Genomic DNA, 23825 nt, shown 5'->3' with positions numbered 1-23825 from the left:
AATTACATAGCAGTAATTAATAGATCTACCCAAAATGAAAGGCTGTGACCCCGAGAGAACAATGAGGCAGAAATGTTCAGACTTATAACTGGCACAGAGTTCATTACTTTCAGCAGATTAAGCTCAATATGGCCACCTACTCCTCACACAGAGCACAGGCTAAACAGAGCCATTCTCACTTTGACAAGTGTAGAGTCACTATGAGGTCAGCCAGTCTCTCGCCAAAGCATTCTGAAGAACGTCAAATCCGTTCTAACAAAATCTAAATATTTGTATAAGAGAATATACACAGAGAGAACAGGCAAAAACATGCTTTTCACAACTCTTTGGAAACTAAGATTTATTTTAGAGACGCTCAAGTGTCTCGATCTTTATTTTGAAGAAAATTGGTTCCACCATCTACCCTTCAGCAGCAGATGTGCATAGCGATGACAGTGAGCTGCTTTGGGACATTGTTCAGGGCCACAGTGTAGAGCTAGGCCCTGCGGGGCTATAGTTAATTACAGCCACTTCCCCCCGAGACATGACCAGCAGTAACTCTCACTACAGGGCTTTGTAAAACAACACAGCAGCCGTGTAATTGTGATTCATGAAAGCTACGGGACAAATCAAAATCACAGAGATTCCCAGTGATCTAAAGCCTTCTGCACAAAAAGAAACAACAAATAAAAAATATCCCCACTCTTCGAAACTACACTTGAGTTGCAGCATTCACCGAGTGACATTGTTGATCCTAAATGCAACCCAGAATGTTCTGATGTTTCTGCCGTGAGAGACTATTTGCCTTCAAGCAAATACGCAGAGTCACAAGCGTTTAAACTGACAGTCAAAATGTGGACGTTACATAATTCAGGCAACATACCTTGATAACAGGAGACTATTTCAAAAATGTCATTAATCACCATACGGCAGGTCATTTATAACAGCCTCGACGTTAAAGATATACAGCCCCTCAACATTGATCTTACATGACCATCAGTTGGCAGCATGGAGCATCAGAGTTTGAGCATGCAGAATTCACAAAGCGGGTCTCTTTGAGTGAACCTCATGACGTCCACTCACAGCAGGATGGAACAATAGATCACACCACAAAAATTATCAAAGGATCATGCTTTTCAAATAATGCTTGAATTGAATAGATCCATAAATTATCGTCAGAGTTAGCTAACAGCTGGGTATATAATAACGTTTTGGGCAGGTTTCTATCATGTGATAAAACCCCTAAATCCACACCTCATCCATAGATAAAAAAAGCTACACTCGTTCATACAAGAAAGTCATTCAAGAGTACTGTATCCACAAAGTTCCCCATTGAGTTTTATCACTTAATAAAAATAACATTGCCAGTTATTTCTGAGCATAGCACACACACCATCTTATCTCCACCTATTCTACCCTGGGGGCTATCCTGCAGGAACAAAGCCAGTCAACAGAAGAGCTCTCTCTCTCTCTCTCTCTCTCTCTCTCTCTCTCTCTCTCTCTCTCTCTCTCTCTCTCTCTCTCTCTCTCTCTCTCTCTCTCTCTCTCTCTCTCTCTCTCTCTCTCTCTCTCTCTCTCTCTCTCTCTCTCTCTCTCTCTCTCTCTCTCTCTCTCTGCATGCTGGGAGTTTTTGGAGTTTGAGTGTTTGGTGTGGAAAGCTCTATCCTAACTAACTTTCTTGATTATTTTATTTACATGTTAGTTTTTTACAGACGGGCAGGTGTGAGACACGTTGTTTCGTTCAGGAGGCAAGTGTTTATGTTTCTGAACAATAATGAGCAACAGCTAAATGTGCATTTTAAAGTGGGGCATGGGGAGGGGCTCTATGCCGGTTTTGCCAGCACAGATAGTCTACGGTGTTTTGAATGTGGGGATTTGGGGCACAAGAGTTTTGCGTGCCCACATAAAGGCCATAGACAAGGTGAGGGTACAAGCGCAAGTGGGGGAAATCGAGGTCAAAATGCAGGGGGTAAGGAGATGCAGATAGCAGAGGCTGGGCATAGTCAGTCTAGAGATGGTGGTGTAGATGAGGCTGGGCCTAGTCAGGCTAGAGATGGTAGGGTAGTGGAGGCTGGGTCTAGTCAGGCTAGAGATGGTGGAGAAGCAGAGGCTGGGTCTAGTCAGGCTAGAGATGGTGGGGTAGCTGAGGCTGGGCCTAGACATGCTATGGAGGGTGGTGCAGATGATGCTGGGCCGAGTCATGCTATGGAGGGTGGTGCAGATAATGCTGGGCCGAGTCATGCTATGGAGAAGAGGAGGAAAGTGAGTCTGAGGAAGAGGAGTTATTTTTTTCAGACTCCTCTTCAATTGGCCCGGAGCTGACAGCCAGTCAACCAGAGGGGTCTAAGTACACGTTGAGAGAACTGACAAGGTTCCTGAATGAGACTAAGGGGAAAAAAGTTAATCTTGAGGCTTTTTTTCCTGATCCTAGAAAGTTTGTAAGATCAGTACAACATGCTATGAGAAATGAGGGGCATGGTGTCCTCTCACCCAGGAAACGGTTTAGGTTGAGGAAGTGGGTCACAACAGTGCGTAAAGGTTTACCTTCAGACACTGTTTAAATGTTTAATTTCTTACTGACACTGGGGCTTTTTGAGCTTTGCTATTGGTCTATTTCTCTGCTGCCTTTTCTCCCACGTCTTATGGAGACTCTTCGGGTAGGCTCGCTCAATATAAATGGCGCCAGAGATGCGGGAAAGAGGAGTGTGTTGGGTGAATATGTAAAACAAAAAAAAATACAGGTGTTGTTTCTGCAGGAGACGCATAGTGATGTGGTGAATGAAGTTGATTGGGGGCTCTGGTGGAAAGGGGCAAGTGTGTTGAGCCATGGGACAAATCTTAGTGCAGGGGTGGCAGTCCTTTTTGCACCGGGTCTGGCTGTAAAAATGTGCTCCTCAAAGGAGGTGTGTAGGGGTAGGTTGCTTGTTGTTAAAGCAGAAATGAACAACATGTGTTTTGTCTTTATAAATGTGTATGCGCCTAACACAGGGAGAGAAAGAGGGGTTCTATTTGGGAGTCTTAGACAGGAACTCTCACAAGTAGCGCCTGAGGAGACGCTGGTGATTGGAGGTGACTGGAACTGTACAATGGATTTTACAAAAGACAGAAATGGGGAAGAGCCTCATTCAGTGTCAGTGGGAGTGTTAAGGGATATCTTTAATCAGTTTGACCTAGTGGATGTTTGGAGAACTAAACATCCAAACACAAGACAGTATACGTGGGTGAAGGTTTTTGGGGCTAGGGTGAGTGCAGCTCGACTTGATCGTTTTTACATGTCCAGGAATCAGAGCAATAGGCTGCTGGGTGCTACCATTCTCCCAGTGGGGTTTTCGGATCACCACATAACCATGGCTCGGCTGTCTATTTCACCAGGGCCCCGGCAGGCATCTTATTGGAAGTTCAATGTAAAGCTCTTACAAGATGCCACTTTTTGCTCAGGTTTCCAGACTTTTTGGGAAAGATGGGGGCAGCGAAGAGAGGAGTATGAGTTTCTGAGTCAATGGTGGGATGTGGGGAAAGTGCAAATTCGGCTTTTCTGTCAACAGTATACTGCCCTCTCATCCTCAGAGGCTAGGAGAGTATTGGGGGAACTAGAGCGGTGTATTAGTGAGATGGAGGTAGAGATGGTGGGGCAAGGCAATGTAGGCCTCCAGGCTAACTTAGCCGAATTACGTAGGGACCTGGGCAGTTTTTTCCAGGTTAAAGCAAAGGGAGCACCTGTAAGAGCTAGGTTCTCCATGCTCAAGGAGATGGATGCCCCCAGCTCCTTCTTCTTTGGTTTGGAAAGACAGAGCAGTGAAGCCAAGGGTATGCATTGTCTACGGCTATCTGATGGGCGGGTGACCTCTGTGGTGGGGGAGATGCGGGAGCGGACTGTGGAGTTTTATACTGAATTGTATAGGGCAGAAATGTGTGATCCTATGTGTGCTCAGGTCTTGTTCGCAGGACTCCCTAAGCTCTCTCGGGCACAGAGGGATGAAATGGACATTCCTCTGTTGTCACATGAACTGGCAGAGGCAGTAACCCAGATGTCCCCCGGTCGTGCACCTGGGGTCGATGGACTTCCAGTGGAATTTTACAAAAAATTCTGGGGAACAATTGGACAGGATTTCTTTCGCGTGTTGCGTGAATGCGTCGGGGTAGGAGAGTTGCCGATGAGCTGCCGTCGGGCGGCTCTGACTCTCCTTCCTAAAAAAGGGGACTTGTGTGAACTTAAGAACTGGAGGCCTGTGGCATTACTCTGTGCGGATTACAAGATTTTTGCCAAGGTCCTCTCTAACAGACTGAAGTCCCATCTGGACTCTATAATACACAAGGACCAGACATATTGTGTACCGGGACGCTCAATCACGGACAACTTGTTCTTGATTAGGGACATGTTGAACTTGTCGAGAGGTTCTAATGTGAACTTTGGACTGGTCTCTTTAGATCAAGAGAAGGCTTTTGATAGAGTGGATCATGAGTATCTGTTTAATGTGATGTCTGTGTTTGGGTTTTGGGAAGAGTTTTGTGACCTGTGTGAAGCTGTTGTATGCTGGGGCGTCATGTATGGTTAAGGTGGGAGGGGGGCTCAGTAGGCCAGTCTGGGTGAGACGGGGCATTAGACAAGGATGCCCTCTATCTGGGCAGCTGTACACACTAGCCATTGAGCCTTTTTTAGGACTGCTACGCAGGAGACTGCGGGGAGTGTGTTGGACAGGCATGGATGTGGTGACAGGAATAGCAGTCTCAGCATATGCAGATGATGTTTATGTGATGGTCAGGGATGGGCAAGATATGCAGGAACTAGAGACCAGTCTGAAGGTGTACGAGGGAGCTTCATCAGCTAAGGTAAACTGGGGAAAGAGCAAAGCTCTGTTATGTGGGGCATGAGGGGATAGGGTTCCTCCTCTGCTTCCAGGGGGTTTGCAGTGGGGTTGTGAAGGGCTTAAAGTGTTGGGGGTGTACCTGGGCTCGGAGAGGTGGGTCAGCAAGAACTGGGAGGGGCTGTCACAGGCAGTGGTGTCAAGACTGGCCAGGTGGAGGTGGCTCCTGTCCCAAGTGTCATATAGAGGGAGGGTGCTGATAATCAACAACCTGGTGGCATCTTCCTTGTGGCATAAACTGGCTGTCCTCAACCCCCCCGCCGGTCTGCTTGCAGACCTGCAACGCAAGCTGGTGGACTTCTTTTGGTCGGGACATCACTGGCTGAAGGCAGCAGTTTTGTACATGACCGTCCACGAAGGAGGACAGGGCCTGGTGGAACTGGAGAGCAGGATGGCTGCTTTCCGACTAAAGGCGGTGCAGAGACTGCTGTACCACACTGATGTTGGCTGGAGGGAACCAGCATGCGCGCTGCTGAGGAGAGCTGGCGGATTAGGGTTGGATCGGCAGCTGTTCCTCATGAAGCTGGAGAGGCTGAGTACAGCAGGTCTCTCAGAGTTTTACTCTCTTTTTTTGCGGTGCTGAGGGCCTGGCAGCTGCTAAGGCCCACACGAGAAGGGGGTGTGGAGCCTGGGCAGTGGGTGTGGGAGGAGCAAAGAGGTCAGGGGACCTCCAGTGGAGGGTTCTTCATGGAGCCCTGGCCACTAACAGCTGGTTGGCACGGGTTGATCCGGGAATTGGGCAGGGGTGTCCTTTCTGTCAAATGAAAGAAACTGTAATTCATGTGTTTTCTGTGTGCACCAGGTTAATGCCATTAATGTCTCTGTTGGAATGTCTGTGTGACAGGTTGGGGGTGGTTTTTGCTGTTGGGATGTTTATAATGGGATACAGGTATTCGAGTAAGGAGAAAGAAAAATGTGTTCTGTTGAATTTTCTGTTTGCTCAGGCAAAGTTAGCTATTTGGCTAACAAGGAGGAACAGGGTTAAAGGTGGGGGTATAACAGACCCTTTACTACTGTTTAATGGGATGGTCTCTGCGCGCCTTAGGGTTGAGTTTGAGTTCTATAAAATGATCAAATGTGTGGAGATGTTTGAGGAGATATGGTGTGTTGGGGGGGGCTGTCTGTATTGCTGGGGAAGATGTTTTGGATATACGGTTGTAGGAGAGGGTTTTTGTGTATGGTGATTTGTATCATGTGGTAGAGGATATATTTTTATTTTTTATTTTAGGGGAGGGGGGGGGGGTGAGTTTTAAATGAATTGAGAATGTTTCAATAAAGAAAGACCAAAAGTCAAAAGTCTCTCTCTCTCTCTCTCTCTCTCTCTCTCTCTCTCTCTCTCTTTCTATCAGTCTCTCTCTCTCTCTCTTTCTATCAGTCTCTCTCTCTCTCTCTCTCTCTCTCTCTTTCTATCAGTCTCTCTCTCTCTCTCTCTCTCTATCAGTCTCTCTCTCTCTCTTTCTATCAGTCTCTCTCTCTGTCTCTCTGTCTCTCTCTGTCCCCCTCTGTCTATATCAGTCCCCCTCTCTCTATCAGTCCCTCTCTCTCTATCAGTCTCTCCCTCCGCGTCGCACTCCCTCCGCGTCGCACTCCCTCCGCGTCGCACTCCCTCCGCGTCGCACTCCCTCCGCGTCGCACTCCCTCCGCGTCGCACTCCCTCCGCGTCGCACTCCCTCCGCGTCGCACTCCCTCCGCGTCGCACTCCCTCCGCGTCGCACTCCCTCCGCGTCGCACTCCCTCCGCGTCCCACTCCCTCCGCGTCCCACTCCCTCCGCGTCCCACTCCCTCCGCTTCCCACTCCCTCCGCGTCCCACTCCCTCCGCGTCCCACTCCCTCCGCGTCGCACTCCCTCCGCGTCGCACTCCCTCCGCGTCCCACTCCCTCCGCGTCGCTCTCCCTTTAAAGTCTCAATTTGGTGTTTGTCCCATTTTGTGAAGTCTTGGTTGGTGAGCGGACCCCAGACCTGAAGACCATAAAGGGCAATGGGTTCTATAACCGATTCAAGTATTTTTAGCCAGATCCTAATTGGTATGTCGAATTCTATGTTCCTTTTGACAGCATAGAAGGCCCTTCTTGCCTTGTCTCTCAGATTGTTCACAGCCTTGTGGAAGTTACACATGGCGCTGATGTTTAGGCCGAGGTATGTATAGTTTTTTGTGTGCTCTAGGGCAACGGTGTCTAGGTGGAATTTGGATTTGTGGTCCTGGCAACTGGACCTTTTATGGAACACCATTATTTTTGTCTTACTGAGATTTACTGTCAGGGCCCAGGTCTGGTAGAATCTGTGCAGAAGATTTAGGTGCTGCTGTAGGCCCTCCTTGGTTGGAGACAGAAACACCAGATCATCAGTAAACAGTAGACATTTGCCTTCGGATTCTAGTAGGGTGAGGCCGGTTGCTGCAGACTGTTCTAGTGCCCTCGCCAATTCGTTGATATATAAATTGAAGAGGGTGAGGCATACCTGCCTCACCCCACGGCCCTGTTTTTTGCCAATATTAACCGCACATTTGTTGTTTGTGTACATGGATTTTATAATGTTGTTATGTTTTTCCCACAACACCACTTTCCATCAATTTGTATAGCAGACCCTCGTGCCAAATTGAGTCTAAAGCTTTTTTAAATCAACAAAGCATGAGAAGACTTTGCCTTTTTTTTGGTTTGTTTGTTTGTCAATTAGGGTGTGCAGGGTGAATACAGTACGTGGTCTGCTGTACGGTCATTTGTTAAAAAGCCAATTTGACATTTGCTCAGTATATTGTTTTCACAGAGGAAATGTACGAGTCTGCTGTTAATGATAATGCTGAGGGTTTTACCAAGGTTGCTGTTGATGCATCTCTCTCTCTATCCCAGTCTCTCTCTCTATCCCAGTCTCTCTCTCTATCCCAGTCTCTCTCTCTATCCCAGTCTCTCTCTCTATCCCAGTCTCTCTCTCTATCCCAGTCTCTCTCTCTATCCCAGTCTCTCCCTCTCCATCCCAGTCTCTCCCTCTCCATCCCAGTCTCTTGCTTTCAAACCCATTTTCTCTCTCTCACCATCCCAGTCTCTCTCTCTCTCTCTCTCCGTCCCAGTCTCTCTCTCTATCCCAGTCTCTCTCTCTCTCTCCGTCCCAGTCTCTCTCTCTATCCCAGTCTCTCCCTCTCTCCATCCCAGTCCCTCTCTCTATCCCAGTCTCTCCCTCTCTCCGTCCCAGTCCCTTGCTTTCAAATCCATTTTCTCTCTCTTGCCATCCCAGTCTCTCCCTCTCTCCATCCCAGTCTCTTGCTTTCAAACCCATTTTCTCTCTCTCTCTATCCCAGTCTCTCCCTCTCTCTATCCCAGTCTCTCCCTCTCTCTATCCCAGTCTCTCCCTCTCTCTATCCCAGTCTCTCCCTCTCTCCGTCCCAGTCTCTCCCTCTCTCTGTCCCAGTCTCTTGCTTTCAAACCCATTTTCTCTCTCTCACCATCCCAGTCTCTCTCTCTATCCCAGTCCCTTGCTTTCAAATCCATTTTCTCTCTCTCACCATCCCAGTCTCTCCCTCTCCATCCCAGCCTCTTGCTTTCAAACCTATTTTCTCTCTCTCTCCTTCCCAGTCTCTCTCTCCATCCCAGTCTCTCTCTCTCTCCATCCCAGTCTCTCTCTCTCTCTCTTCATCCCAGTCTCTCTCTCTCTCTCTTCATCCCAGTCTCTCTCTCCATCCCAGTCTCTCTCTCTCCATCCCAGTCTCTCTCTCTCTCCATCCCAGTCTCTCTCTCTCTCCATCCCAGTCTCTCTCTCTCTCATCCCAGTCTCTCTCTCTCTCTCATCCCAGTCTCTCTCTCTCTCCATCCCAGTCTCTCTCTCTCTCCATCCCAGTCTCTCTCTCTCCATATCCCAGTCTCTCTCTGTCTCTCCATATCCCAGTCTCTCTGTCTCTCCATATCCCAGTCTCTCTCTGTCCTCTGTCTCTCCATATCCCAGTCTCTCTCTCTCTCCATATCCCAGTCTCTCTCTCTCTCCATATCCCAGTCTCTATGTCTGTCCATATCCCAGTCTCTCTCTCTCTCCATATCCCAGTCTCTCTGTCTGTCCATATCCCAGTCTCTCTCTGTCTCTCCATATCCCAGTCTCTCTCTGTCTCTCCATATCCCAGTCTCTCTCTCTCCATCCCAGTCTCTCTCTCTCCATCCCAGTCTCTCTCTCTCCATCCCAGTCTCTCTCTCTCCATCCCAGTCTCTCTCTCTCTCCAACCCAGTCTCTCTCTCTCTCCAACCCAGTCTCTCTCTCTTGTCACAGTATCTCTCTCAATTTCAATTCAATTTAATTCAAAGGGCTTTATTGAATTGGGAAACATTTACATTGCCAAAGCAATTGGAATAAACAATAAACAAAAGTGAAATAAACAAGGGGAAATATATCAGTAAACATGACACAATGTTATATGATTGGCTACCGTGTTGTAACAATGTTATATGATTGGCTACCGTCTTGTAACAATGTTATATGATTGGCTACCATGTATTAACAATGTTATATTATTGGATACCATGTAACAATGTTATATGATTGACTACCATGTATTAACAATGTTATATGATTGGCTACCGTGTTGTAACAATGCTATATGATTGGCTACTGTGTTGTATCACGGTTGTATTATTGGCAATGTTGTAACAATGTGCAAATAGTTGAAGTATGAAAGTGAAAATAAATAACAATATAAATATAGGTTGTATTTACAGTGGTGTTTGTGTTCCACTGGTTGCCCTTTTCTCATGGTAACTGGACACACATCTTGCTGCTGTGATGCACACTGCTGTATTTCTCTATCTCTCTCTCTGTCTCAATCTATCACAGTCTCTCTCTCTCTCTGTCTCTCTATCTATCACAGTCTCTCTCTATCTATCTATCACAGTCTCTCTCTCTCTATCACAGTCTCTCTCTGTCTATCTATCTATCAGAGTCTCTCTCTATCTCATTCAGTCTCTCTATCACAGTCTCTCTCTATCTATCACAGTCTCTATCTATCACTGTCTCTCTGTCTCTATCTATCACAGTCTCTCTCTATATCATTCAGTCTCTATTTATCACAGTCTCTCTCTATATCATTCAGTCTCTATCTATCAGTCTCTCTCTCTATCTGTCTATCTATCACAGTCTCTCTCTATCTATCTATCACAGTCTCTCTCTCTCTATCAGTCTCATTCAGTCTCTCTATCACAGTCTCTCTCTATCTATCACAGTCTCTATCTATCACTGTCTCTCTGTCTCTATCTATCACAGTCTCTCTCTCTATCATTCAGTCTCTATTTATCACAGTCTCTCTCTATATCATTCAGTCTCTATCTATCAGTCTCTCTCTCGATCGGTCTATCTATCACAGTCTCTCTCTATATATCACAGTCTCTCTATCTCATTCAGTCTCTATCTATCACAGTATCTCTCTCTCTCTCTATATCACAGTCTCTCTCTATCTATCACAGTCTCTATCTATCACAGTCTCTCTCTATATCATTCAGTCTCTATCTATCACAGTATCTCTCTCTATCTGTCTCTATCTATCACAGTCTCTCTCTATATCATTCAGTCTATCTATCACAGTCTCTCTCAATATCATTCAGTCTCTATCTATCACAGTCTCTCTCTGTCTCTATCTATCACAGGCTCTCTCTCTATCTATCGCAGTCTCTATCTCTCTCTGTCTCTATCTATCACAGTCTCTCTCTATCTATCTATCACAGTCTCTCTCTATCTCATTCAGTCTCTATCTATCACAGTCTCTCTCTGTCTCTATCACAGGCTCTCTCTCTATCTATCGCAGTCGCTATCTCTCTCTGTCTCTATCTATCCCAGTCTCTCTCTCTACCATTCAGTCTATCTATCACAGTCTCTCTCTCTACCATGCAGTCTCTAACTATCACAGTCTCTCTCTCTATCATTCAGTCTCCAACTATCACAGTCTCTCTCTATCACAGACTCTCTCTCTATCATTCAGTCTCTATCTATCGCAGTCTATATCTCTCTCTGTCTCCATCTATCACAGACTCTCTATCATTCAGTCTATCTATCACAGGCTCTCTCTGTCTCTATCTTTCACAGACTCTCTCTCTATCATTCAGTCTCTATCTATCACAGTCTCTCTCTCTATTATTCAGTCTCTCTCTCTATCATTCAGTCTCTCTCTCTATCATTCAGTCTCTCTCTCTATCATTCAGTCTCTATCATTCAGTCTCTCTCTATCATTCAGTCTCTCTCTCTCTATCATTCAGTCTCTCTATCTATCATTCAGTCTCTCTCTCTATCATTCAGTCTCTCTCTCTATCATTCAGTCTCTCTCTCTATCATTCAGTCTCTCTCTCTATCATTCAGTCTATCTCTATCATCACTGGGGCGGCAGGGTAGCCTAGTGGTGGTATCATTGGACTAGTAACCGGAAGGTTGCAAGTTCAAATCCCTGAGCTGACAAGGTACAAATCTGTCGTTCTGCCCCCTCTCTATTATTCAGTCTCTCTCTCTATCATTCACTCTCTCTCTATCATTCAGTCTATCTCTATCATCACTGGGGCGGCAGGGTAGCCTAGTGGTGGTATCATTGGACTAGTAACCGGAAGGTTGCAAGTTCAAATCCCTGAGCTGACAAGGTACAAATCTGTCGTTCTGCCCCTGAACAGTTAACCCACTGTTCCTAGGCCGTCATTGAAATTAAGATATTGTTCTTAACTGACTTGCCTAGTTAAATAAATTCAGTCTCTCTCTATCACTCAGTCTCTTTCTGCCTTTCTCTTTTGATCTCTCTCTCCATCCCAGTCTCTCTCTCACTTCATCGCAGTCTCTCTCCATCCCAGTCTCTCTCTCTCTATCCCAGTCTGTCTCTCTCTCTCTCTCTATCAGTCTTTCTCTCTCTATCCCAGTATCTATCTCTCTCACAGTCTCTATCAGTCTCTCTCTCTCTATTAGTCTCTCTTTCTCTCTCTCTATCCCAGTCTCTCTCTCTCTCTCTATCAGTCTCTCTCTCTATCCCAGTATCTATCTCTGTCACAGTCTATATCAGTCTCTCTCTCTCTCTATCAGTCTCTCTTTCTCTCTCTCTATCAGTCTCTCTCTCGCTCTCTCTCTATCAGTCTCTCTCTCTCTCTATCAGTCTCTCTTTCTCTCTCTCTATCAGTCTCTCTCTCGCTCTCTCTCTATCAGTCTCTCTCTCTCTCTCTCTCTCTATCAGTCTCTCTTTCTCTCTATCAGTCTCTCTCTCTCTCTCAGTCTCTCTCTCTCTCTCTCTCTCTATCAGTCTCTCAATTCAATGTGCTTTATTGGCATGACATAACAATGTACATATTGCCAAAGCTTACTTTGGATATTTAAAATAATAAGATAATAAGAATCAAAATTGTAAATGGGACAATAGTAATAACAATAGCCAAAAATAGCCAAAAATAACCATACATTAAACAATAACAATAAGTATACAGTAGAGGACATGTGCAGGTTGATTGGTATGTTAGACACTGTCCCTAACATCTTATGGCAGGCAGCAATGTAGTTTGCTGCCAACCCACAGCTCTCTGCATCCTCCCCCAAAAGGACGGGTAGCCTACTCTCATCAGAGAGGTCTTTGAATGAGGGTTTCAAATTTGGGGAAATTACACTCTCTAATTGTTTTAAATTTTTGACATTTTGTCAGGAAATGCAGCTCTGTCTCAGGTTCTGCGATTTAGGCCCAGATAGTACTGCATTTTGCTTTGTGCTTCCCAATAAGCAATGTAGTTTTGTTTTGACTGTGTTGTAATTTGTTTTATTCTGATTGATTAGATGTTCTGGTCCTGAGGCTTCACTGTGTTTGTAGAACAGGTTTGTGAACTCAGCCCCCGGACCAGCTGGATGAGGGGACTCTTTTCTTGGCTCAGCTCTTGGCATTGCAGGACTTGGTGATGATATGAGAGGGTCACTGTATTTCAGATGTTTCCTAAATGTAATTGCTATTTTTTGAGTGCTTATTAGTGGATATTGGCCTAATTCTGCCCTGCATGCATTGTTTGTAGTTTTCCTCTGGACATATAAGGGAATCTTACAGAACTCTGCATGCAAGGTGTCAACGGGGTGTTTGTCCCATTGGGTGAAATCTTGTTTTGCAAGTGGACCCCACACCTCGCTGCCATAAAGTGCAATTGGTTCAATGACATATTCAATTATTTTAGCCAAATGTCATTCACTGCATCATTAAGGTGTCCAGTTGAGCTTATTTTTAAACCTAAATAATTGCAGTGTGTGCAGTACTCCATATATTTTGTACAGAGAGAGAGACAGAGAGAGAGACAGAGAGAGAGACAGAGAGAGAGACAGAGGGAGACAGAGAGAGAGATAGAGAGACAGAGAGAGAGACAGAGGGAGACAGAGAGAGAGATAGAGAGAGAGAGAGACAGAGAGAGACAGAGACAGAGAGAGAAAAAGACAGAGAGAGAGGGAGAGAGAGAGAGACAGACAGACAGAGGCAGAGACAGAGAAAAAGACAGAGAGAGAGAGGGAGAGAGCTCTCTGGAGAAAAGCATCCTAATTCCACCTGTCAATCAGAGGCTGGCATTACCGAGAGGAAAGGATCCTGCCATCAGTCTAATAGGGAGGGTGCTGTCTGAGGGACAGGAATGAGTCTGAGAGGAGGACCTCTGTTACTGTGGAGAACATGACAGCCTGACCTTTTACACCAGGCACGCCTGGGGTTTATTCCTCTGCGGTTGCTGTTGTGTCGCTGCTGGGTGAGATGGCTGTGGGAGTGGGCCCTGTCAAATCAACTGGTTCAACAAAAAAATTTGAAGAAAAATTAAACAGTTTCATATTTCCCCTCTTCTCCTTGAGTGGGTATAATTGTTGTGGCATAGTGTTCACCCGCATGAGGGGCAATGGTAACCAATATGATCTCAGGCCGGTAATATGATAGACAAACGCCTCTTAGTCTTTAAGAAGCCCAATTCAAATCACATTGACCTATTAGTGTGGAAGAGAAACACAACTGGAATAAACACTAACTCTTGACGCCATGATCACATGATGACAGACCTTTGTCAGAGCAAAGATGGTTACCACAGAGCAGACAGACCTTTGTCAGAGCAAAGATGGTTACCACAGAGCAGACAGACCTTTGTCAGAGCAAAGATAATTACCACAGAGCAGACAGACCTTTGTCAGAGCAAAGATAATTACCACAGAGCAGACAGACCTTTGTCAGAGCAAAGATAATTACCACAGAGCAGACAGACCTTTGTCAGAGCAAAAATAATTACCACAGAGCAGACAGACCTTTGTCAGAGCAAAAATAATTACCACAGAGCAGACAGACCTTTGTCAGAGCAAAAATAATTACCACAGAGCAGACAGACCTTTGTCAGAGCAAAAATAATTACCACAGAGCAGACAGACCTGTCAGAGGAAAAGGCGGTGAGGATGGACGCTATTCATCTCTATGTGTGAAAAACGAAAATGTCCAAATGTTCAGCTAAAAGCACTGCACCACAGGCATAGGGCTGTTTAAGAGTCCGCAGCTCTAGATGGAATCGATCGTACCGGTCTCACTACATTAATATTCTGTGTAGATCGGCAGCACCATGGTGTTAGTGGTCAGCGGAGAGCTAGGACATTGATTAGTAATTAAGACCCCCACCTTAGCATTTAATGAGCTTAACGGGAGAGAAATCTGCAGGCCTGTTCTTTCTCTAATTTCTCCGAGCACAACAGTACTGTTTCCCAGGGTCCTGGGATATGGATTGGAGCCAAGTCACTGAAAATTATGCTACGTGGTACGCATGCATAAATGATCCACCAGAACCGAGGAAAATCCTAATAAATCCCACTAATAGGAGCCATGTTGGTGACATGGATAGTTGAGATGATGGCCTCTATTCTCTCTTGTAGGTCTTGTGTTACAGCTGGGCTCACTGACAGAGTAGTCTAGATCTTTTTGGTGTGATGCGGGATACCTCTGCCTGGAACAGCTTGGCAGAGGATAGCGACAGTGTCCTCTCACTGTGGTGGAAGTGACACGTAGGCAATGTTGTCAAGATATGCGTAGGTTGCTTTGTCAGCTACAGTAAAGATCATGGGCCCCACTCCACACAGACTGTAAGAAATACATGAACACTTACTCTATGTGAGTGGGACTCCACAAACAGGTGTTAAATTCATGGTAAATATCATTTAAATGAGACAGCGAGCGCTGCACAGTGGTGAGGCTTACTTGTTCAGTGTCCTCCGACTCAATGAGTACGTTCACATGCACACTAATAATTTGATATTACACTGACAGTGGGCAGATTATCCAATAGTAATGTAAACACCTTACTCTGCTTCACTTAATATTGGAGTAAGGTCAAAATGGAAGTAAGCGCACACCAGGGGTGAAAGTAATCCGGTCCGGAAGCAAAATAAACAGTGGTGGTGGTGCGCCGCCGCACTGGTAAAACATGAGCCTATTACAAACGTTTTTATCATCAAGAAAACTGTAGGCTATTACGCCACTATTTATCATTACGTCATGTCAGAGACGTGATACATTTGCGAATGGACTTGAAAACAGGTGGTGTATTCTACGCTCCAAAATGCAATGTGGTTCCGCGAAAACACAGACATTTTTTGGCCAAGGCAGAAGTGATTTGAAGTGATTATTTGACAAATCAGATGCAAACATCATCATGGCTGGTTGTTTTTATTCCACAATAAAAAGGTCATACAATTAAAAAGTGAAATGACAAATCTTTAGGACGAGGCCCCAGAGATCCTATTAAATGAATAGGGATTCTACACTGAGTATATCAAAAATGAGTAACTTTCTAATATTGAGTTTCATCCTGGCTGGATGTCCTTTGGGTGGTGGACCATTCTTGTTACACACGGGTAACTGTTGTGTGTGAAAAACCTAGCAGTGTTGTAGTTCTTGAAACAAACTGGTGCGCCCGGCATACCCTGTTCAAAGGCACTTAAATCGTTTGTATTGCCCATTCACACTGAATGGCACACGTACACAATCCATGTCTCAAGAGCTTGGATTTAACAAGAGACATCAATAAGGGATCATAGCTTTCACCTGGATTCACTTGGTCAGTCTATGTCATGAAAAGAGAAGGTGTCCTTAATGTTTTGTATACTCAGTGTGTATGTAATTCTACGATTAAGCCCATAACAATATAGGAGGTCCTGTACCCGGAAGAAATTCATTCTACTTTCACCCGTCATACGCCGAGCTAGCGCCAGCCGAGAGCCTCCCTCTTTAGAGCTATCGCCAGCCGAGAGCCTCCCGCTTTAGAGCTATCGCCAGCCGAGAGCCTCCCTCTTTAGAGCTAGCGCCAGCCGAGAGCCTCCCTCTTTAGAGCTAGCGCCAGCCGAGAGCCTCCCTCTTTAGAGCTAGCACCAGCCGAGAGCCTCCCTCTTTAGAGCTAGCACCAGCCGAGAGCCTCCCTCTTTAGAGCTAGCACCAGCCGAGAGCCTCCCTCTTTAGAGCTAGCAGCAGCCGAGAGCCTCCCTCTTTAGAGCTAGCACCAGCCGAGAGCCTCCCTCTTTAGAGCTAGCACCAGCCGAGAGCCTCCCTCTTTAGAGCTAGCACCAGCCGAGAGCCTCCCTCTTTAGAGCTAGCACCAGCCGAGAGCCTCCCTCTTTAGAGCTAGCGCCAGCCGAGAGCCTCCTTCTTTAGCGCGAGTGAAGTGAGTTCGGAACAACTGAACGTATGCGTCTCAGAAGTAGTTCACATATAAACTTATATGTCTGAAATCAGAATCAAATATGCTTCCCAAAAATAACATGATCGCTGTGGTAGAACCTTTATTTTGATTGGTGATTTTCAGCATTTATCAGAGCGCGATCAGGTTGCCTGATTTCAGATGTGTCCATGTTAACAGGATTTTTAGGGAAATCGTTATTTTCCGAAGCAATTAAACGTTTAAATCAAACTATTATATTAATCTGACTATCCACAATAATTGTCTTATTGTGTGCATGTGACCATGTGGACACAATAATTGTAGCCTGGTTAAACTCTGTTCCCACCATTCAAATAAATCAAATCAGTTAAAGATACACTTCTTTTTTTAATAGAAATAGTGACAGTAAAAAAAAATTACAAAACATTGTTTCACTTCAAACAAATGGTGAGCCGTTTAACCAGACTCATTTCCCTGGTGTTGACTTTTTCATCACATACTGTACAATAGTTGGTCTCTGATTCCATCCTCCTAACACTAGCTGGTAAAACCCAGAGCTGTTCCTAATATACCTTGGTGTCCAGGGCGGTGACGGCTGACCTTGCCAAAACGACTCCAGAAATTCTCCAGGCTTGAACATTTCTCCAATGTGATTGAATGTATAGATAACCAACACATAAATTAAATCAGAGTCCAAACAGGAATGTCTCATGTTTCCTGTGTTGCCAGTCAGCAGAGACCCTCTCCAGACTCCGTGTCTCCTGTAAAGCTCGCAGCCAGCAGAAACCTGCACACAGCATCCATCCTGACACTGATTAAATTATGGAGAGTGGCAGGAGGCCCCTAGAGAAACGTGGGTGCCTGGAGTCATGGACGTAAGTGCTGCTGGACAAACCCCATTTACTTCCCCCATCTTCATCCTTGGAGCCCTCCTCTCTTCTCCCTAACAGAGGCCGATCAAAATATACACTTGTTTATTGATGCACGCTTGCTTCCAGGAACGGCACATGTGCTAAAGATTTTTGTTTTCCTGGAAAAAAAGAACACACTGACGTTCTGACATTGAGTTTCTGTGCAACTATCCGATCATTTGAGAGTTATAGGCTGTAATTCAATAGCCCCAGATACGATGAGGAACAGTTTAAAAGGAGTGGGCATGGTGAATCATGACACTTGCTGCTGGGAATTGGGCTGAAATCCGAAAACACTCAAAGAGTTGTCTGAAGTTGCAATTATGTTTGGTTTATAAAATGTGTGAAAACTAAAAAAAAGTGACAGTTGTCTTGAGTGAAGGTAAACTCTGGTCTTCTAAATAGAGGGCTATTGGGCTCAAAATACAGAGATTCATGCAGTTGTGTTTTCAAATCAAATCAAACTTTATTTGTCACATGCGCCGAATACAACAAGTGTAGACCTTACTGTGAAATTCTTACTTACAAACCCTTAACCAACAGCGCAGTTCAAGAAGAGTTAATAAAATATTTACCAAATAAACAATAAATAATAAATAACACAATAAAATACCAATAATGAGTCTATATACAGGGGGTACCGGTACCGAGTCAATGTGCAGGCATACAGGTTAGTCGAGGTAATTAGTACATGTAGGTAGGGGTAAAGTGGCTATGCATAGATAATAAACAGCGAGGAGGAGCAGTGTAAAAACAAATGGAGGGGGCGGTGCGGGGGGGGGGGGGGGGGGGGGGGGGGGGGTCAATGTAAATAGTCCTGTGGCCATTTGATTAATTGTTCAGCAGTCTTATAGCATGGGGGTAGAAGCTGTTTAGAATCCTCTTAGACCTGGACTTGGCCTCTCCGGTACCGCCTGCCGTGCGGTAGCAGAGAGAATAGTCTATGACCGGGGTGACTGGAGTCATCGTGAGATTTTCAAAGAACTTAGGTTGTAGTTTACTACGGTGAGAGCAGGTTTAATGAGGACATCTCACATGGAGAGGCATTGAACTTGGTGTATTATAATAAAGTATGAGATGACAGTGGAAGAACAATATCAACAGCATAAGCATTTTACAATAAACTTGGGAAAACAGAAGCAGAAGGAAATGCATAATTTGGACTAAATTATTCATAGCTAAATATATAGCCATAAATTTAAACATTTGCTTACTCTTAACTTTTTGGGTCACCTTGCCAAATAAAGGTCAGTTGACAACAGTAGCAACAGTAAACTTGTAACGAGTTGGTAATAAAACATATTCATCGTCTTTTGTGGAATCATTATAAATATTAGCCTATACTATTTTGCTAGTGTATTCCAACAATCAGTAGTGGCCCTAATGCTGTTACTGGAGATGTGTAGTAATACTCCTACTGCACCGTATTGCATTTTCAATCGTATTGCATCGTATTTTCAATTTTCGCCTAAATTACATACCCAAATCTAACTGCCTGTAGCTCAGGCCCTGAAGCAAGGATATGCATATTCTTGGTACCATTTAAAAGGAAACACTTTGAAGTTTGTGGAAATGTGAATTGAATGTAGGAGAATATAACACAATAGATCTGGTAGAAGAAAATATTAAGAAAAAAAAACAGCCAGTCTTTTTCTACCACCATCTTTGAAATGCAAGAGAAAGGTCATAGCTATAGCCATCACTCTGGTTGTAATTCCGATAATGTCCACAAGATGGCAGCAGTGTATGTGCAAAGTTTCAGATGGATAACTTGAAAAATTAGTGAACAACAAGACTTTTAGTGTGAAGTCCCCAGGTACATTAGGGCAAATTGTGAAGAAGACATTCGCATTCATATTCCATTTTTCTGCAAGAATATCGCCAAATCTGTATACTTAAACTTTGATTTATCTTTCCAAGTGGTAGTAGCCATATTATAAGCTCAACATTTGCAAAACAACCAGTTTTCATAACTTCATAACTCTGAATATCCTCATAATTTTTGTCCAAAATGAAAAGGCATGCTGTCGTACAAGGTTAGAAGGTACATTTTATGACATATATGGTTTACGGATACTTCCGTAAAGCACAGCTCATTGGCTATCTAGCTAGCTTTGTTTGACCCCGATTGGTGCTTATTTGACAAAGATACAGTTGTTGCAAGTGATGGCCGCACGCGTCATCGGCGTGCCATGAAGGCGTCGCTCTCTGACCAAATATGGTGTTCTATAGGATATACTACACCCCTAATGAAATAGTTAAGTCTTGTTACCTTCTAGGATCTCTGAGGAATACATACGAATGTGATTTGACTGGTTGAAACAAGATTTAGGGTTAGATTTTCACAGATTCCTTTCTTTGCAAATTGAACGAGTGGAAATACAAAATCAATCGTGCTATATGGACCTTTTTAGGATGTGAAAAATTATTTTATCTAATAAAAAGATACTTCATGTTATCTCTGGGACCCTTTGGGTGATACATTCTGAAATCTTGCTCTGATTTAAGTACACATTTCACCTTCAGAGGTGAATTTATCAAACCTATCGCGTTGAAAAAAAGTGTTTTGTTGTTAGGAGCTCTCCTCAAACAACGGCATGGCATTTTTTTCGCAGTAATAGCTACTGTAAATTGGACAGTGCAGTTATATTAACAGGAATTTAGGCTTTTAAGCTTAAGACACTTATATGTACCGACACTTGTTGTTACTCTAAAATCTGCGATCTTGATATAACGCGCTGCATGATTTTACAACTGTTCTATTGACGGAACGCAGATCCTTAAGAAACGGAATCATTATAAATATTAACCTATACTATTTTGCTAATATATTCCAACAATCAGTAGTGGCCCTAATGCTGTTACTAGAGAGGTGTAGTGATACTCCTATTGCATCGTATTGCATGAAAAATGACTCTGCTTTAACTCTCAGGTGCAGATGACTGCAGCATTTAACATGCACTACTCTCCATTGAATAATTGCGGGGCCTGTATTCAATATATGCTTTTTCAGCACTGCTCTCCGATTTGAGGCACTTACTCAAGAGCTTTAGCTCATTTTTCACATCCCACACAATAAACATCAAAGCAGTGTTTGCCCTAGACATTAGATGAATGTATTTTTTCTAACAAGTGTTAACAGTCAAAAGTGTAATACTATTTAATCATAAAGCGTTTGGCTTAGTTGTGCAGAAAGTGGGGAGATTGAAGTGGAGAGAGAGAGAGAGGGAGAGAGGGAGAGAGGGAGAGAGGGAGAGAGGGAGAGAGGGAGAGAGGGAGAAAGGGAGAGAGCGAGAGAGAGAGAGATCATTGTTATTGAGAGAGAGAGAGAGCTCATTGTTATTGAGAAGCATTGCACTGACACTGTGGACTAATCTGTGAAAGCCCTTAGCTCCTCACACTGGAGAGAGCACTGTTGAATCAAGGCCACTGCTTGGCTTAACGTTTACAAACTCCCTGAATTCCCTGTGTTAACAGTGAGCCAACTGAAACATATCCAACCCAAAACAGAAGCACAATATGGTTTTGGTTGAACCAAATAAGGTTAAAAGAAGCCCCATCTGGAGCAGGGAGAGCCAGCACAGACACTTTCTCCACAGAGTTTCTCTAACATAAATCACATAATAAAATTATATTTTATAAAAAGCCGCTGACTGAGATGTGACAGGAGGATGGATGGCTGTGGGATGACATCCCATAATTGACATGATTTACCCCCATCTCCTCTATCTCCATAGTCCTGATGAGCAGCTGCTGCCCATACTGCTGAGGGTGCCATTGGAGAGATTTGTGTTATTGCTCATTAAACCATAACAAGCAGGGACTCACTGGGAAGAGGACGATCAGCAGGAAGTGTGTGTGAAAGTCAAGGCCGAGGCGTAAAAACAAATATATCTCCGCAAAGAGAATCTCCGGTCTCTGAGCCGAGGGCGGTCAGTAGAGGTTGTCAGAAGAGTCGCTGTGGAAGTCAGGATCCTACATTCTGCCGCAGCAGACCGGTTATAGGAGATGTATTAGAGGAGGAGGATGCTCTACGCTACTGGTTCCAGCTGTCAATATGTGGTGCAAGAGGCCATGCTTGTCTAACCCAAAGGAGGTACTCACAGTCTTCATGATGATTTATAATTCAAATGCCCTTCTGAGCAAGTCAACTAAATTGCAAACACAACAGTAAGCAAAACTGAAATAGAAGTCAACAGAACAAACTTTGTTCAGGGATCCTCAAGTAGCTGTGTATAGAGAACAGGAGGTTGGTGGCGCCTTCATTGGGGAGGACAGGCTCTTGTTAATGGCTGGAGGGGTATGAGTGGACTTGTATCAAATACAACAAACACATAGTTTTCATGTTTTCCATGGTTCCAGGTGTTTGATGCCAATCCATTCGCTCCGTTCCAGCCATTACTGTGAGCCGTTCTCCCCTCAGCCGCCTCCTATAGGTGGCTCAAAACGAAAGAATACGTAGGTGTGCAACAATTGAGAAGAGAGTATTGCGGATAAACAAAAGCAGAGTTTTTAGAAACAACACCAGAAACGTGTCTTACCGTCAAACTTTTTATGTCTGGAGACAAAGGTGCTTCGTAATTCATGACTAGTTTCATCGACCAGGTTCTCCAACTCCAGCTTGCTCCGTTGGCCAAACTTGTCCTCCATTTCAGAGGTGCAACAGGTGCTCCCTTGAGGACATACACGAAGATGGTCGCCTGGAAAAACACAGAGATGCTATTCAGTCACACAGATCTATCATGTTATAAAACAGCAGACCAAAACTACAAACACATTTATAAATCATATTCAACTAACACAAGGAGGGTTGATTAATAAACTACGGCTCTTCTCTGACAAATGGGATGCTGATTTTACTATTTTTTTTTGTAATAGAGTAATATCAGTGATTTCTCTATAGATTGAGATCACTGATTAAAAATAGAAATACGTTTTAAAAATCCTCATCTTTAGACATCTGAAGTATTGTTGATGCTCTAACAACGCCGTGCACTTCTCGTTCACTGTCAATGTGCAGTCACTTTTCATTATTTCATTATAAAAGAGTCATATTTGTCAAGCTGTGCTACTCAAAACATGATAATAAAGTGTTGTCAATGTCTTTAACACAAAGGAGAGGGAGCCTAAATCCACAGTATCTCCACAGGCCAGGGGTTAGCTGCTTAAAATGACTGGATCAATTCTAATAACAGCTTTTTATTACACTGTGTTCTCAATTTGAACCAGTCTCTGCATGCAACCATTACTGAATTTAATTAAAGAGGCTGAACTGCCAGATAATTTCAGGTTTACCGGTAAGAGAATTACATTATATTTTGAGGGCCTGTAACGAAGCGCTATGAGAGTGAATAAAATACAACGATTTAACATCTAGAGGTGTTGATTCCTCTAGTGCAGGGTTACGGTTCCCCAACTGTTGGCCCGTAGGCAGAATTTGGCCCGCGGGTGATTTTATATGGCCCCCAACTTCTCTGAGCAAATAATAAATAAACATGGGGGGCATAAAATAAATCAGCTCCAATTGATTTTCATTTTGGAAATCTGTGCCAAAGTATTACCGCGTATAAAATAGTTATGTATGTGATTGTATACAAACGCAAGCTATGTTTGAAGTGATTATGTTTTGGATTTGAATTATTTAAATTATTTGTAATTATGTTCCTGCCCCCTGACCATCCGCTCAAGAAAAAATTATCCCGCAGCTGAATCTAGTCTATGATTACTGCTTTACAGTGTTTCTGTGTTTCTGTTTCAGTGTTTCTATTGACTCTTCATGTTAAATGTATTCATGTATTAAAAGGGATGAGGGGGTGCCTGTGAAATGTACTGTAGGACATTCTCCTGCAGAACAAAGTCTGTTGTGCCTGATGGGAAAGGAGAATGGGAGATACCTAGTCAGTTGTACAACTGAATGCATTCAACGGAAATGTGTCTTCCACATTTAACCCAACCCCTCTGAATCAGAGAGATGCGGAGGGCTGCCTTAAATCGACCTCCACGTCGTCGGCGCCTGGGGAACAGTGGGTTAACTGCCTTGCTCAGGGGCAGAACGACAGATTTTTAGCTTGTCAGCTCGGGGATTCGATCCCTCTATGTGAATTAGCCATGGTGCGTGACTGTGAAGCCAGCCATTAAATCATGCTACAGCACACCTCAATCCAAGGCAGCATTAATACGTGCAGCATTTATCAGCACTAGCTAGTGTAACAAAGTAAAGGCCTTGAAAACATAACCAGAAATAGTATATAACAGTAATCTTAGGTCTGGTTGGATGAGACAGTGGCAGACACGGCTTCCTATCTCTCTCACTCCCATGCAATCATTCCGTTCTCACAACTTTCAGCCAGCTCCCTATGTTGGTAGAGCACAAACAAATTAAATTAAAATTGCCAGCAGCCCAGAGATGAAATTCATGCCAGGATTAATTTATCACTTG

The 23825-nt window shown here is 44.2% G+C and overlaps 1 protein-coding gene across 2 annotated transcripts in view; it reads right to left on the bottom strand.

Moving 5' to 3' along the window:
* LOC110501901 (glypican-6) overlaps positions 1-23825 on the bottom strand; it is a 153284-nt gene that overhangs the window by 101428 nt on the left and 28031 nt on the right. For both annotated transcript variants that reach the window (XM_036959353.1, XM_036959354.1), the window contains exon 2: positions 21928-22086. In XM_036959353.1, coding sequence (XP_036815248.1) covers positions 21928-22086 — 159 coding nt within the window. The remainder of the gene's footprint in view (positions 1-21927; positions 22087-23825) is intronic.

This window comes from Oncorhynchus mykiss, chromosome 22, assembly GCF_013265735.2.
Source record: "Oncorhynchus mykiss isolate Arlee chromosome 22, USDA_OmykA_1.1, whole genome shotgun sequence".
NCBI classification, from domain to species: Eukaryota; Metazoa; Chordata; class Actinopteri; order Salmoniformes; family Salmonidae; genus Oncorhynchus; species Oncorhynchus mykiss.
This window is presented reverse-complemented; position numbering and strand designations above follow the sequence as displayed.